The following is an 18,147-nucleotide window of genomic DNA, read 5'->3' as shown; positions in this document are numbered from 1 at the left end:
AACAGTTTGACTTACCAATCTCTGTTGCCCAGCCTCCTCTCAATGTCTTCTGGCTCATTCTCGTCTTCACCTCCGACTGCACCTTCATCTTCCACTTCATTTTCGAGCTCTGGCTCAAACTGTAAGTTAGCCGTAACGTTAGGGCCTTATTTCTGCACGTTGAGTAGGCAGAATAACTGGAATTTGGTCATAAAATTCAGCAAGACTGTCGATGTTCGGAATCTGAACTGGAAGAGTGACTTGCGCTCTCTTCCATACTACTGTCGATTTAAAGCCTCAAGGGTTATTCATAAGAAGAATAGCTAAACAAGTTAGAGGTCTCACTAGTTGTGTTGCTATCCGCTAACAGAACTACGTGCTATAATACAGCTGAGTAGCGTCTGCTCGGCTAGCGCTCGAACTCGCATCGTTCTTGAGATGACGTATGAGGACTTACGCGCGCCGTGGGCGTGTTTTTGACATTTTTTCAGGGGGCGTTCCCAGAGCTGTATATTCTCTCAAAATAACTCTTTTATTCATCAGAATCATCAAAAAGTAGTTGTAAATGCGAAATCAGCACAAAACATTACATAAAGTTGGCCTAAACCTGAAAAATAGGTTGATTTGGGCTTCACGGCCCCTTTAATTATTGCTTTTCTCTTCTTTTTTTTCCTGGGTGAATCAGACCCTTAAGCCTCTTTTCGAGTATCAAGCTATGAGTGAAGTAGCAACATCAAAGCACACACACACACACACACACACACACACAAAGACAAATAAAAGCATTGACATTCAATGCAACTCCACTTTCGTTCATTAAACATTGATTAAAGCAAACTCAAACAAACAGTATTGTTATTTATGGAAATCTTTCAGTCGCATGGGCTATTAGGCAGAAAAAGTAAGGTGGAATCAAATGTAGATCTACATAACATAAATACTCCAAAGTAAACATGCTAGCTTTAAAATACTCTGATATTTTGGTTTCTTTTGAGGTTACATCAAAATTGCAGTAAAAGTTTTGATTAATGATTTTGTGCTCAAAGTACATTGCAGAAATTGTAGAGCTACATTTGTATTAATAAGAGTGACACAGAGAATACCAAACTACATGTATGAACATTCACCAGCTTTGCAGAAATAGGCTTGTCACATTAGTACTTGCATGTAGCATTCCGTTATGACAAGGCTGACGCAGTCAAACCCATCTACAGCTGCCACCCAAGGGAGACGAAAGGAGTGGCCGCTGTAGACAGGTGGCCGCTATTGACAAGTTATCAAACATTTTTGTGTGCATTGCCTACATGTACATGTACAATGTACGTATTGTCATACGTACATTGATGACGTAGTATGCGATGTGTGAACATGTGTGCTTCATGAATTGAACAATGCTGGTATTGATCGATTTGTTGCACAGTAGCATGCGTGTAGGCCTACTTTAACGTCAAGCAAAATTTTCAATATTAAGTGCATTACTATGACTGAATGATGGGTTAATGTACTGTAGCACTAGCAGTGGCCATGACTGAACGCTAGCCATGAATGACAGGCACAGCTGCAAAGCGAAAAAATGTGCTGAATTATTGGCTCGGCTGCAGCTCCGTATGGGTCTGTGGCCGCTACAGACAGGTTCTACATGTAAGTCTACCACGGGAGGCAAAATTGGTGACCGCTGGCCGCGCGTTTGACAGGTGGAAGCTATACACAGGGTCTATAACACGGCTTTTCTCTTGGAGGGATTTTCCAGTGGCCGCATACGGCAGGTGGCCGCTAAGGCAGGTTTGACTGTACTTACAGTACAAGTGTATTATGGGCTCACAAAGATGCAAAGGACACAGTTACTCCATACACAGTGTGTGCAGTTTTTGTAACACAGGTCATTCTCAGTCAGTTACAGTACAGTGTACATGTGTTATTTTATAATATAATGTTTATATTACTGATTTTTTTTTTTTTTTTGAAGTGCACGCATGTATACAGACACTGTTTAAAGAACTTCAAAAGGGGGGAAAAAACTGAAAAAACATTATGTACATTTACTCATTGTGCCAACCACCACCACCTATTAAAGTTGTCATGCCAGCACGAGTGCATCCCCCACTAGCTGGCAGCATACCTGGTACATTGACAGTGTAAACTGCACAGAGCTACAGTGTACAACATGTACAGTGAGTTCAAATGTACATTATGTAGATGATCTCCATTTTTCCAGAGTAATGAATGATTATATGATTGAATACGGTACAATGAAAGCCATCTGAAAACATTTTAACCTTTTAGAATGTGATAAAGATGAAGATCATTAGTAAACTGTTGACTGTTTACAGTACATGTCTAAAGTTAGTGTACATTGTATATAATACATTCTAAATTGACATTATCATACCTTGGCCAGTGGAAATTCATGAATCATGAAAATATATTTTTCAGAATTTTATCTACTCAGACCTCAAGTTCAAAATTGCTAATAGACATGTATAGTAATTATTACATCGGTACAATGACATGTTGGTATCGAGGGGAAACAAGGAAAAACGCATGTACAGTATGTATGATGAATAAGGCAAAATGTGTGGTGCTATAGACATCAACTAAAAAGTTTACAAGCAAAACTACTATATAGTACCAATCATTCACCTACAAGTTTGTAAACAGATTTTTGTCATTTGACTGGTTGTTTGATACTGATCATTTGTCCCATTTCACTCAACGTCATCATTCCGAATGTAATTGTAGCTCCATTTACCATGCAATCTTGAATCCACGTGATTTGCTCCTCTACATGCATGCCAAGAGCCCAGCACACTATAAAAACTTATGTATGTACGTCAAATGCTTGCATTTGCAGTGGGCACGTGATCAAGCATATTGACAGACAGCGTGCTTTAGCGTCTAGCACTCAGATCTCACACATTATCTTTTGTTTCTATATTCATAAAACACCAAATGACAAGGACCTATTTCTACGTGTTGTACAAAACAAATAATAGATGTTTTGAATTCACGCAATGAACAGAATATTGCATTCAGTGAAAGATGAAATTATTTGGTGAGGTGAGGAATTGACCAAAGAACGTATATCTACAAATTATATGTAAAGAAATGACTTGTAACATCATTCAGACATTTTTCATTTGCATGCTAAAATCTACACTCCAAATCTGTGCGCAGCTCATAAAGTGTATGAATGGGCAGTGCGACTCTTATAAATTTTGGAAAATACGAAGAACCTTTGTATCCACAGAAACTGTGCGAATACAGTATAATGACACACTTTAATGCTATGTTGTACATGTACTGTACATGTACGTCCACAAATTCCTGTTATAAAGTCTTTTACGTTGTTTGCATGTAATATGGACTGTTCAAAAATATTATTTGGGTAGATTATCTTTCCGCGCATGCATCCTCTACTGGTCAGCACACGCTTAGCCAATCAATGGTGTCAGGTTTGGCGACAGGGTTTTGTTTTTGGTACAGACGGCAGTGGAACGAACCCTGCAATGTGCTTCAACTGTTGAATGCAGCACGGAAACCGATACATCGGACTGCCAAATGCTTACGCTATGGATTTTACCAGTGCATGGGTCACAAATGACAGCTTGATCTTGATTTTTTTTTTCTCAGCACAACCATGCGACAAACATTACAAAAAAGATACTGTAAAACATGATATTTTAGCGGCACGAAACTTTCGTGAATTGGAGCCAACGACCTTTTTCACGGATTGAAATTTTCGCGAAGTGCCTCTGGCATTCAATGCATATAGTGTAGACAAGAGCCTTCACGTGCATTTTAATTTTGTGAATCTTTGCTCTCCCAAAATTCATGAAATTAAAATGCATGTGAACATTCCTCGTTTAACAGCGCCCATACTATTAGGAACACAGTATGGACATACAGTACTATCACAAGTCATAATATGCTGAAGTTTCATTCTTTTGGGCAATAAAGAAAAATAAGAGAAACTGATGTTTTTTAAAGACCAAATTTTCCTTTTCTAAAGCTAAGTTTAGATGTTATTTTCACATGTTAATCCTCAATAGAACCTAAAATATCTAACATTGCGAGTTACAGAATAGTTTCTCTTTCAATTTGCTGGGTAGATTTTATCATTTGATGGCTTCTGAGGCAAAATATTGCGATTGTCCTGCAACACTTCCCCAGCAGTTTTGTGTAAACACGTTGTTTACTGTGTACACCGAATATTTCGTAAGGTTTTTATTTTCGCATATTTCATGAGTCAAGTGCTATTTGCGAAATTAAAGACACACAAAAATAATGACTCTGATCCCAATATGAATGTGACGCACATGTAGGACCCTATAGTCCACGATCACGAATTTAACCACTCGCAAAATCGTCAGGAAGTCCCGATTTGCGAAAATTTAGACTCGCTAAATATACAATACTTGATGCAAATTAGGCAGCCAGGGCGAAAGCTTTAGATGAGTTAACTGCCCTGAATCACCGAGCCTGTACATACTTAACTTATACTTTATACGCTGTTATTTTAGCCTCCAGATATTTTCGCGAACGAGAAGGTCACGGACATTTTCACGAGATGTTGTTTTCGCGAATTGACACAGATGCCTACATATGTAAGCGCACTCAACTCTGTACCTTAGCATATGGTGACATTTTTGCGTGTTGTTAAATTTGCGGTCCACCTGAGATTCGCGAAATTCACAAAAATTAAACCCTCCCGAAAATAACAGCTTATACAGTACCCATACTTGTACTGTTTTAAGCATTTCCTCAAATCCCATCAAAGGTGTGCACTGGTCAGATCATTAGTTCTGAAAACGTACAGGCTCCCTGATCAGCCCCGTTGAAGACGAGTCCCGAGTATACTTGGGCAGGTGTCGATGGGAAATGCGTGCTGTAGCAAAATCAGCCCATCTTCAACGCATTACTACAAAAAGGGGATAACCCCTAACATCCCTCCTCCTGTTCATCTCCATAGACTTGGTATGCAGTAAACTAGCAGATGCAGGGGTAAAGGTGGTGACAGACATAACACTTGCTATTCACATTCCTTAAATATTCATTTCCTATTTTTTTTTTCTTTGATTGAAGATCAATGTTCTTAAAATTCTACCAAAGGTGTCCACCACAGGGTGCTACATAACATATTTTTCTTCCACTTGCCTGCTTGAGCAAGTAGATTTTCAAATTGATAATTGAATTGTGATACACCCTCCCCCTTTGGTCCACCTCCATGGACTTCAGTTATATTACCGCGAAGTGAAGACGCACCATGTATACATGCAGAAAAAGAGGTGACAGAGACCGAAAACATTAACCATTCAAATTGTTCTTGCACACAATATTAATTTTTATGTTTTGATTGAAAATGTTCCAAATGCCCCCCATCCCCAAAGTGTGCATCAGATCATTATTACATATCAATCCAGAAAATTGAAAAAAAAAAAAAAATTCACACCCTCCATCTCCATTCTAATTTATGGTACAGAAAATAGGTGACTTAAACTACAATTACAAAGAGTAAGCCACTTGCAATGTCCCTGAATATTCATACTTTTTACTTTATCACAAAATTTCAAAACATTCTTCCCAAAACTGTGCACCAGTTCACTGATATTCAGTTCTACATTGTATATACTGCAAACTCATGTGGAAGGAGGAAACTCCCCCTCCTACACTCTCCCCTCCAAAATTCAAAAAAAAAAAAAAAAATAAGAATATTGATAATACTGTAAACCTGGATATTTTTGCACAAGTAGTGTAATTTTTCACACTCAACTGGGTAAGATGAATTTTGCATGATTTTAATTCCGCATTTAGATAAGCAAGACATCAACCACTGAAACACATGACAAGCAAAAATATTCACATTTATGCTTTTATTTTCGCACTAGTTTCTGGTTGCGCAAAATGCATGAAAATTTATACTTTTACAGTTATAATTTTTGCCCCCTAGTAAAATATTCCCTGCGTATACAATAGGCCATGTATGTGACAAATATTCATGTTGTCCTTCCTTCTACATTAAGGACATGTTAATTAATTTCTGGTCTTTCCCACTGCTGCAAATTTCACTGCAATGTCTAAATTATCTAACTGTCTCATTAACTGATAATAATTAAAATAGCAGGTACCCTGAAATGCAACTATAGTCCTCTATACATGTACAATATGTACATTGTACTTCTCAAATTTCAAATTTTCCCTGCTCTGAAAGGGGGAAGGGCCCCATCCAAGACCCTCGCCCAGATTCTATTGCTTTCCCAAATCATATTTGTTGTAAAGTCAGGAAGTATGATATCCTGAAGCCTTTCATTCCATGTTTGGCAATGGCAATAGCAATATTTTTATAATTTATACACTAATAATCAGGTTGAATGCCCCCATTTGAAAAATTGTCCAGAATTAAACTTTAGGAATCAAATTCATAAGAAAATTCAAGAAACTTGAAGAGTACAATACAGCCTGAATAGTGCAGTAGGGCCTAATGGCAGCCTGGCATACATCAGCTAGAGTATTCAACTCCTGTAGTGTAGGTTAAAAGACAAATGTTTCTACAGCTTTTCAATACATGTATGTACATTAGACTTGATCAGACTTGTGGGTTGTGGGTTTTTTTCCCTTAAAAATCTAGCTGTTTTCTTTTAATACATCAAGCATCATGAAATGTTGCCTTTAAACTGACTTATCAAACTGAAGTTTCAATAACTATGAAGTGAATGCTACGATTGTGCTTCAGTGGGTGCCATGTTGGACAATTCAACTCTCTAGTTTATCACTTGACACTAGCTCTAGGCTAGAGCCCTACACTATAGACATTACAAATAGAAAAGAATCATGAGGTACAAATGATAGTGCATCTTGCTGAGGATATTTGAGTTTTAAGACCAGAAATACAATGTATATCTTTTTCATGGTTAAATAATTTACTTTTGAAGGCAAAGGAACAGTGTCTGAATGAAATTTGTGAATGATAATGAGAGAACACATGGACCTCTAGATGTCATGACTGAGTCAACCAATTTCACTCAGATCAAAATCCCATGGCTTCATTTACTTGACCATATTTCCAAAATCTGCCACAATACACACTGGTAAATAACATGGTCACGTCAGCACATGGTTTCTACTTCATGATTCTAAATGAATCATATATTTCCGAGACATATGAGTTCAAGAAATTCATTTGAAGCCATGCAGGCTGAGCAGCTTCAGCCCCCAACTCAATTTCTGGGCAGCCATATTGCTTTTACTCTGAGCAGAGGAGTCTTTGCAAAGTTGTCTAAATCTCTTCAGATTTTGTCACTGTTGGGATTTTCTTCAAGATTTGTCATCATGACAGGAGTGGTACTTCATGTTTTCATCATTTATCATATTTATATTGCTATCACTGCATCAATTCGCTGAAAAAAATGGGTGAAACGGTGATCACAAGAATTTTTTTCCTTCATGTAGTGATATGTACTGCCCAACCCACACCAGAAAGTGACTGAACTTTGAAAATCATTTTCCAGACTGCTTCATGGGCAATTAAATTTTCCCTACAAAATCACTAAGGCAGTAAAAATTATCACTGGGCAGCTGTCAGCACATATTTTGACTCCAACCTGGCACACAAACTCACTTCATATGACCATTACTTGGAATGAAATATCAGAATATTCGAACGAATATCCTCAGAAATTGTCGCCGTTGCATCACTGTCGCGGAGATCAAACAATGGGGAGAGGGAGTTCGCACAGCAAGAAACGGGTCGCACGTAGTACGGTATCTCCTGACCTGCCGTAGCATAACACGCAAGTCATAGGGAGCGATTCTTCACAGGGCCAGGGCGAGGATTGCTCTAAAAACCTGGAGAATTTTCCTCGACCGGACTTATTAATCCCTAGAAAAATTTACATTCCGTAGAAAATTGAATTTTCACGATACACGGTCCAAAAACAGTTGGACAATGGCACAAATATGTTGTTTTCAGAATTATATATTGAACTGATATTTGGCTTCCTTACCGGAGGAGGTCTGATTTTGCAAATGCCAGTTTTCTCCGCGATTGGCCGTATCTTGGCTATGTAAGCCAGTGGATCCGTGAATTCCTCCTCCGAAGGCTCAAAAACGGGAGCCTCTGGAGGCGCGACAAATTCCTGTTCAGTGATCATGATAATAATTCCAATAGGATCCGAAGTTTAACGACTTGTTTCAAAATATAATGTTGCTAGAAGCAATATTGCTCCGTCTCCTGCACCATTCCAGCGTGATCATGGCGAAAACATTACGTGGATTGCTAGTGTTTCTGAGTATCGCGATATCGGTAGGCACGCATAATGTTGTGGTATCGTTCTAACGCAGTATCGATATGGCAGCGGTGAAGACTGCGCATGCGTATTATTTAGCATACGTACAGATATCTATCTATGTACACTGTACATTGTGTACTTGATATTCATGGGAGTCGAAAAAAAGCGTGCTCCCATCAACACAAACTTTGTCCGATCGAAAGCAGCATCTGCACCCCCCCCCCCCCCCATTTACGCAGTGCTTCGCAGGTGTGTTTCCTTGACAAATTACAGTGTAATAACAATGAAGATGAAGTTTCAGTCTCGTAACTTTCACATGGAATTTCCAGTCTGCGCACCAAACTCTGTTCGTATAGACACACGATATAACTTTTCTCGCAAGTCAGCTTTGCGGAAAAGACTAAATCTGTAAATACTGAAACTTTTCTTGGGAATCTTTCAGTGCTGTACATGTATATACCATTTCTTGCTTTCCTTAAATTGGATGTTTTTCAGGCAACAATGAGATAGAAATCAATAATTTTGCACTCTGTTCCCTTATCTCCATAGGGAGTCGATATTATGTGGGACATTCATAGAAAAGGGTAATGTATTAGTTCATAGAAATAATGATAATCAATGATATAAACCAAATCAAACAAATAATTCTTGAGATTATTGTTAACTTGTACTTCAACAGAATTACTGTTCTTAAATTGAGGGAGTGAGTTCCATAACTTGAGGAATCGGCGTAAGCAAAAGTTCGTCCCCCCCCCCCCCCCGTGTGAAACTCCTAGGGACGACAAGGAGGCCAACCAATCTTAAAAAAAAAAAAAAATGCTTTTTTTTTTCGATAGGCAACCAATGGAGGGAATTCAGAACTGGCGTGATGTGAATGTGTTTTTGGAAACGGTTACAACATGAGCAGCTGTATTTTGTATAATTTTTGCAGTTTTGCTAATGAGTTATGAGGCACATCGAACAAGAGATTGTCGAAATCCAGGCGGGATGTTAATCAAAGCATGAACAATTTTCTCAGTGGCACTATAGACGTTTTCACATCAGCCCGATGTTTCGAAATAGCGCGATATTTTCTGACTTGGGAAATTAACCCGATCACGAAATAGCGTGCTATTTGATAATACAAATCGGCGCGCTAACTGATCGAGAAAATTTCTCGAGTCCAACTCGGGAAATTTCCGAAATAGCAGGATAATTAATGCGAAAAGCGCGCTATTTGATAATGCTTGGGCTGATGTGAATAGGAAATAAAATAGCGCGCTAATTTGCGATCGCGAAAAATATCTCGAGCTTGGATTTTTATCGGGCTGATGTGAAAACGCCTTATGTCGATAGGGTTGAGATATTTATGGATGAAACCTGAATTACGTAACTGAACGGATTTTGAGACAGGCTGGATTTGTGTAGACGTTGTCATATAGTTTGAGTCAAAATACACACCAATGTTACGGCATATAAATGGACAAGACAACCCATGCCCAGCAAGAGTAACAAAAGAGATGGAAATTTACTGGAGCTGTGTATTAGGATTGTACAAAATAAATTCACCTTTACAAAGATTTAATGTCAGTGAATGGGAGTTGAGCCAATTATAAACATTTTTTTTTTACATGTTTCGAGATTACAGACAGCGCTGGCTGCATTGCTATGATTTGGTTTGAAAGAAGTATAAATTTGAACATCATCAGCGTAAAATATGATAAGAGACAGAGTGTTTTGAAAAGTATTCTTCAAACCTGTTCGGTAGAGCGCAAACAAGGTGGGCCCTCTCAGAGCCTTGCTGAACTCCGCATGTAAGATGTAAAAAAAAATCTGAAATACAACCATTTACTGAGACAGCTTGAGAGTGACATCCATGACAGGTAAGATTTGAACCATTTAATGCTTGACCTTTAACACTGAGAGACATGAGGGTATTCAACAAAATATTAACGGTATCGAAAGTGGAAGATAAATCTATAGCAGTATCATAGCAGTTACTGTCTTTTCCGCCATCCGTCTACTGAAGAATGAAGTTGGATACATTAACAAGGATACGCTGTGATGGGATCGATATTGCAGATAAAATGGGTCAAAAAGGTCGTTATCGAGACTATAATCATCAATCTTGAGAACGCCACCCCCTCTCAAGAACTTTTAACAAAAAACGGGAGCTTACAGAAACTGGACAATAATTATTCAACTGTAAACGATTCATTATCAAGATTGGAGTTTTCAATAAAGGAAGAATGTGCGCCATTTTAAGGACAGGTATAATACGCACGCATTATGACTCAAGTTGATGATCTCAGAGACTACATAGGCGAAAAGGAGCAGTCCTTGATGAGAATAGTGTGGACAGGGTCGAGTTGACAAGTCTTAGCTGACAATCTACAGAGAAATGATTGTGTTTCATCAGGAGTGGTCGGTTGAATGGTCTCGAAAGATGCCGATGTACGACGGGTCAGGTGTCAGGAGTGAGGCTGTCCTGAATCTAATGAACCTTGGAGTGGAAGAACTGAGTTGAAAAGTTGAAAGTTTTGAAAGTTGAAAGTTTATTTACTCACAACCCAAACTCTGGGTATCGGAGTCCAATGAAAAACATATAGCACATTATAATATCAATAAATAATAATTGCAAATAACTCTGAAAAGTGTACAAAACAACTATATAAAAAAATAAGAATGAAATGCGATTGATGAAAAGAAAAAAAAGTACAGAAATAAACAATATATACACGATATATGGTAAAAAAAAGAAAAAACAAACAAAAAACAAAACAAAAACAAAGAAAGGGAAATATGACGAGAGAGAGAGAGAGGAGAGAGAGAGAAAGGATATGGAGGTGAAGAGGGAGAGTGAGAAGGACACAAGACTGGTGAATTAACAAAAGATATACGAGTGACTTTTGGTTCAGGAAAAAAAAAAGAAAAATAGAAACAGAAAAAAGAAAAACGCAAAGACATACGGAAATGAATTCATACGCTATAAGTGAACAAGAATGAAGGAAATATGGAGACGGGAACGAGAAGAAGAAGAAGTAGAGAGATGGAAGAAAAAAGGAGGAGAGAGTGAAAAGACAAATAAGTTATATATCAATTGTAAAGAAGGCACAGCCTGTAAAAAAGGCATGTAGTATTTGCAAAAAGGATAAAAAATACTAATAATCTAAACATGTGTCATTATATAATTACAAAACTTGGTTAAATTGGAAAGGACTGTTTTCTTTTGACAATTAGATAATTGATCCATCTTCATAGTGTTTGGGTATTTCCAGTAATATTTTTTAAGTATTTCTTTCGTTGTTCATTAAAGAGTCTACACTGAAAAAGGTAGTGAAATTCATCGCCAATTTTCTCTTCATTACAATGGGTACAAAATCTTTCATTTCTTGGAATCTGATTGTATCTTCCAGAAACAATTGGCAGTTTGATTAGCGCAACGGAATTTACATAAAATTTTTGCCTGTGAATCATTTAGGTGTCGAAAATACTTTTCAAAATGAAGATCCTGTTTAAAAATTCGATAATTTAAACATTGAGAATTTTTGTCTACTAAGTACTATGCCACTCTTGTTTGTAAATATCATTTAATCTGGTACTAACTAAACTTTTGAAGCCAGCTAAAGTGAGATGTGATGCTTGGCTGTTCCAAATTGCAGTAAGACCTAAGTTGTTAAATATTTCTTTTATCCTTATTACCCATGTCATCGAATTTTCTTGCCTCGCCGATAAAACATATTGAAAATTATACAAAACATGCGCTATCTTTGACATATTACTGTTAACCAGTTTAAACCAAAACATTAACATCCGAAGGGTCACTGTTTTTTGTAATCTATCTTTACCTATTTCTCCGTAAACCATACAATTCGGAGTTCGCTTATGTAATCCAAGAAGTTCCTTACAATATCTACAAAAGAAAGTTTCAATTTGGGCGAGGTCTTCAAAACCCCAAATTTCACTGCCGTAAAGCAAAATAGGCATGATCAAATGTTCAAATAGCTCTTATAGTTCTACGTCGATTGGAAGGAGGAGAGGTAAAATTTTACTTTTCATGGAATACAACGCTCTTTTGGCTTGGGTTACTTGTTTGTTTATAGCTTTCTTAAAATTATTATTATAATTGAACGTCGTTCCTAAGTAAACATAATCATCGCAGACACAAATTTTGTCATCTCCGAAAAGAAAGGTAGGAGCTGTTCTAACTTTTCCACGGGAAAAAATAACTATCTTAGTCTTAGCAGTATATTAACGGTCAGATGCCACAATTGGCAATAATCAGATAAAGCATCAAGAGCTAACTGGAGTTCCTCAGCATTTTCAGCCAACACAATCGTATCATCTGCATATAGTAATGTGAATAAATCAACAAACATATATTCACTTCTTCGGTAGAATACGTTTCATTGATACCTGACGAAAGAGAATCCAGGCCAGGGCATCTCTGAGACAGAAATGACGAAAAATCGTTTAAATACAACGAAAATAATATTGGTGATAAATTCTCGCCTTGTTTTACACCTATGTTACTCTTTAAAAAAAAAATCTGATTTAGAATTGTTATAAAAAACGCAGGATTTTGACTTTCTATAGATATCCTTAACGACCCGGAGTAATTTACCATTAATTCCATGGTCAAACAATTTCAACCACAGTGAAGATCTATCAACCAAATCGAATGCTTTTTTGTAATCAACAAAAGCTGTATACACCCTTTTCCTTCTCTGTAAATAAAAATCAAGAATAGCATGTAATGAAAATACATGGTCCATAGTTGAATATCCGCATCTAAAACCAGCTTGTTCCTCTCCTATAACAGGTATTGTGATTCTACAAACAAAGTTACTCTATCATTTAATACTGCCGTGAATAGTGAATCATTGAGCCAGTTCTTTGTGACCGGTAAATGTCTTGGAAATAGAGAGTTATGTTTCCTGTTCAATAGATGATTGACCGTAGAGAAGAGTTTCTTACTGAGTCTTGTCCGCAGTTGTTGCATGATCAGTCCAACAGAGTATAGTAGCGCTTGGCACGTTCGACGATGTAGTTCACAAAATCCCGTTGTGCTCAGAACAACTCTCTATCGATGTGAAGAGAGCCGTTTGATCTCTATCTCCGCTCAAGCTGGCTACGCTTGTGAGCAGTAATCTCGCTGAGGGTATACCAAGGGGCCGGTTCCTCACCTTGCGGACCTTGGCAGAAGTATGGACATCGAGGAGCGTGGAAAGGATGGAGTTGTAACGGGTGATAGCCATGTCGACATCATCTGACTATTGATACGTCACTGTCGGTTACATCCTTTGAGAAGGTTATCCTTCTATAACATTATAACCAGGGGCGGATCCAGGAATTCTGTATCAAAGGGGCGTGACTAATTATTTCTGGTGCCACTTCCGGGTTTCATTTCATTTTTTTTTCTTTTTATTTCTTTTGTTTTTAACGAAAAATAAAGGGGGGGGGCGTGCGTCGGTTGCGCCCCCTCTGGATCCGCCACTGATAACTATCACAATTCTTTTTGCAAGTTTGAGTCACTAAAACGTCGATATACCGTAGCTGTTTGCACCCTCTCAATAATTCGGCAAACTCTTAACCTGTAAAACAGCCTAATGGCATTATGATGTAAAATAGCGAAGAGAAGACCTATATTTTAAATGAAAAAAAAAACAAAAACAACAACAACAGAGAAATCTTGCCGCAAGAATTGATGTGTTTTTAACACTGGAAGAATCGAAGCTATTACAATCATCAATAGAGCTTCATGTTTTGTCTCGCAGCAACATGGACAAGCATCCCGAATATCTATAACATTTATTCCATGCACTTTAGATTACGGGTGCTGTTCGTTATTCCGAAGGTTCGCTATTCCGAAGGTTCGTTATTCCGAAGGTTCGTTAATCCGAAACACGCAAATTCCCTATACCTAGAGGCTCGTTAATCCGAAAATGAAAAAGGGTTCGTTAATCCGAACATTCGTGGCGTTATTCCGAAGGTTCGTTATTCCGAAGATTCGTTAATCCGAAAATGAAATTCGGAACAACGAACCTTCGGAGTAACGAATCTTCGGAATAACGAGCTGTAACCTAGATTACATCATACACTGCAAAAACAACACAACACAAACATAACAAAACAAAAACATGATACATGATGACACGATAATTAATCATGATATTTTGTCAGACCCATAATAATTATGGTATACGTAATTTGCCATTAAACTCTGTAGAAAGGCCTGAGATGTCAGGTGAGGACTGGTTCAAAGGCTATCTGCTGTACTACAGTTGAAAACGTGTTATATACATGTATATGATTATATATATATATATATATATAATATATACTATATATAATATTGTAGGGGGTGGGAGAACTAAATCTACTGGCCAGTTATTTTTTTTTTTCACAGGGATGCTGACTCTTGAGCCCCCCCCCCCCCCCCCCGATGAGTTGCCGGACCGCAGAAAGCAGCGATTCAGATCTCTTAATAAGAGGGAGTTCATTCGCCATATAAATCAAGATGTAGTCCTTATCACCCACTTATTTTGTCTTCCTGAGAAAGAGATTTAAAAAAAAAATCCCACTTTTGCAACTCATATATTATAGCATTCAAACTTGAGGTTATATACTAGACAAAGCAGATTCTACATAGCCAAAACAAGCCATGTTTAATTTCTGTATCATATTAGAGGGGTACATTTTTGTGCTTTCATATACTGTTTACCATTAAGAGCAGTGATTTTAAAAATGTTCGAGTTATCACATTATTTTGATGCATCATAGGTCCTATGTGTAGGTCAGTTGTATCACGAAACACCCTACCATATAAAAATGTCGCGATAAAGCCTAAAATATAAGGGGATATCACCATTTTTTCAGCAAACCATAACTGTAGACGGTTCTTTAAACAATGGTATCACAATTATTGTTCACATTTTGAAAATCTAACAATATTTTTCAACGATCATACTGATTAACATTTTTACATTGATTGTTTCTATTCCTAACTAACATTTTAGAACTATATTTTGAAGCTCTAAAGCTGGGTTTTTGTTTCATCTGCAAATGGTAAATAATGCCTTTTTAGAGCAATAATAGGTTCATACTTTGCACAGTTATTGGCCTATCATTATTCCATGGCCTTATGCAGGATCTCCCCTCCCTCCTCCCCCTCCCCCCCCCCCCCCCTCCTTGGTACAATCTTGGGAACTCGCGAGTGATGGGAGTACTCCGGACAGGAGATGTGGCTCAGAATGGATCTGTTTTTGGTGCGAGATCGAATCCTGCTGTGAGTCTGAGCACAATATTGTGTTTATCACGCCGTCCTTCTCCCAGCCACCCTTCCCCCTTAAAAAAGAAGAAGAAGCAAAACAATGTGTTCCTCGAATATGACATAAAAAGAAGATCCCGTAAGTGTCAGGGAGTCACAACTCATGCAATCCAATCCCATTTCATTCATTCATCTTATAGAGAGCAGATGCAAAACTAGCGATGAATTAGTGGTACACCCCATTAAAAAGACTGCAGTTGAATATGGGCTATCTAGCAATCCGGATGTCTTGAGTTTGAATCCTGATTGAATCCCATTTTCGTCTATTTTCATATATATATATATACATATATATATATATATATATATATATATATATATATATATATATGCATACATAATATTGATATATTGATGCAACATCCTATGATAGGCACAGGCATACTTGTGCATGGTATACTTATGAGGTATACAGTTCGTTATTCTGAGGGTTCGTGAGTTACGCACTTTTTTCTCATTTTCTGGTTAACGAACTGTATTCGTGTTCGGACACTAAAACATCTGTATACAATATACTGAATTTGAGTGCTTCAGAGTAGCGAATCTTCGGAATAACGAACGACAACAACATCACCAACCACAGCAGCAGCTATGGCATGATACCGCCGTGTTGTTGGAGCGCATGTTCATTTACAAATAACAACATTGTCTCTCCATTATTTCTTTGGTGTTCAGGCAATTTGTGATTCAGTTTGACATGTTTCCATTCTTTTCCATAAAAACCTGGTTAGAGAGGTGCTTATTAAAGTTCACTGTCCCATTGCCATGTCACTATCATTTCAAGCATAATTATATAGGATTATACGTCGGGCGGTCTGCTGCATTTTTCCCCCTTCATAAATATATTCCTTTTCTTTGACATTGATTAGTCATCGTTAATATTTCAAAGAAAAAATACAAGTTCTATTTACTTTGTTTATTCTGTTGTCAGTTTGTTGAAAAATAATTATCAATGATGTTATTTTGTATATTGACATGAATGACTGTAAAAAATGCAGAAATAAAACCGAACTAAACCAAAAACAAACACGGTACTTTTTGTTATACTGTATTTTTTTTCTTTTCCGATTTCTTTTTTTTTTATTGACTCAATGAAAAAAAAAGAAATCGGAAAAGAAAAAAAAATACAGTAACAAAAAGTACCGTTTTTGGTTTAGTTCGGTTTTATTTCTGCATTTTTAACAGGATTATCTTTACCCTCAGGAATATTCTATGCCTCAAGATTATTTTTTTTTTCTCCATCCACGAGACGCACTCGACCGAGTGAATCGACTATGAGAGTATCGCTACAAGCATTAAACGTTATTTTCACACTCTTCATCATTAGTATAACAACTTTGGTTCCGTCATTCGTATCCGGGCAATTACCCCCAGAGGGCAATTACCCCCCTGCTAGATACTGGTTAGTGGTAAGGTTAGAGTAAAGATTAGGGTTAGGGTAGGTTTAGGGTTAGGAGTTTGGGTTAGGACGAGGATTAGGTTCAGGATTAACTAGGGCCAGGGAAAGGGTCCGGGGTAATTGCCCGGGGGTAATTGCCCTAGACCCATTCTTTTTCGGATAAATGAATTTTGGAATAACGATTATAAACCCTATTTCACTTTCGGATCGACAAACCTTCAGAATAACGAAAATCATTTCATTTTCGGATTGACGAACCTTCAGCATAACGAACCATGCGTTCCTTTTCGGAGAAACAAACTTTCAGAAAACTGGATACACTTTATGCAATGCATGGATGAAAAAGAATGACAGAATAAACGGAATGTGTTTGTGAGTACGGGGTGTATGAAGTACATTTTAGTCCTATGTAGGACATCTTAAATGAAGTCAAACTTCTAGGCAATTCCAGGCTAATTCCATCCTGGAGGTTGGGGATTGGAGAGATGTTGACACTCTTGCAAATAACCACACCAGTTCTAATATCAACCACTAATTGGGTACAGATAGTGTGTGGGCATGACATGGGGTTAAAACGGTTGTATTACAACATTTCAGAGGCAATTCTACTCTATTTTATAGGCAAGTTCATACTTATACCATTTCTATTGTACCGGTAACAACATAATTTTTAAGTTATTTTATGTACGTAGTTTATTGTATCAGTGGTAGGTTAAATACAAAGCTAGAGGTAATACATCATGAAGGATTATTACAACAAGATTATTAGTTCGGTTGTGTTAATTAACCAATGAATGATTGGTTCAGCAGGTGTAGGGTCTCCACAACACAATGATATCACACACCAGTAGACGTTGAATGTACACAAAGAACACTCATCAAGCCAGAGATTTTTCTCCTTTCTGGGGAAAATCTCTTTGCATCAAGCAGAGAAAAAAAGTTTGTGTGCTGCCCTCAACGGCAATTTAGCGTAGCTGCGCTTGAGGATTGCAAAGATCTCGCGAGGCTGCGCTAGGCGGCGACAACACGCGAGCGCTAGTATAGATCCAGCAGGGCTAGGGTACGATGATTACAAGAACAGACTATCGGAGGCAACTTTAGAAATACATTTGTATTACAAACGTGGTAAACCTGAGCGAACGTAAAGCTCATTCGCCAACAGCTACAGCTTATTC

General features: G+C 37.7%; 1 protein-coding gene across 1 annotated transcript in view; it reads right to left on the bottom strand.

Annotated features, from left to right (window-relative positions):
* Positions 1–8,243, bottom strand: part of LOC140246237 (lysine-specific demethylase 5A-like) — a 69,333-nt gene extending 61,090 nt beyond the window's left edge. Inside the window, exon 1 of the mRNA XM_072325694.1 lies at positions 7,980–8,243. Within this exon, the coding sequence (XP_072181795.1) occupies positions 7,980–8,126 (147 nt within the window). The 5' untranslated portion in view covers positions 8,127–8,243. The remainder of the gene's footprint in view (positions 1–7,979) is intronic.
* Between the last annotated feature and the right edge of the window lie 9,904 nt (positions 8,244–18,147).

Source organism: Diadema setosum, chromosome 2 (genome assembly GCF_964275005.1).
Source record: "Diadema setosum chromosome 2, eeDiaSeto1, whole genome shotgun sequence".
In the NCBI taxonomy this organism is placed as follows: Eukaryota; Metazoa; Echinodermata; class Echinoidea; order Diadematoida; family Diadematidae; genus Diadema; species Diadema setosum.
This window is presented reverse-complemented; position numbering and strand designations above follow the sequence as displayed.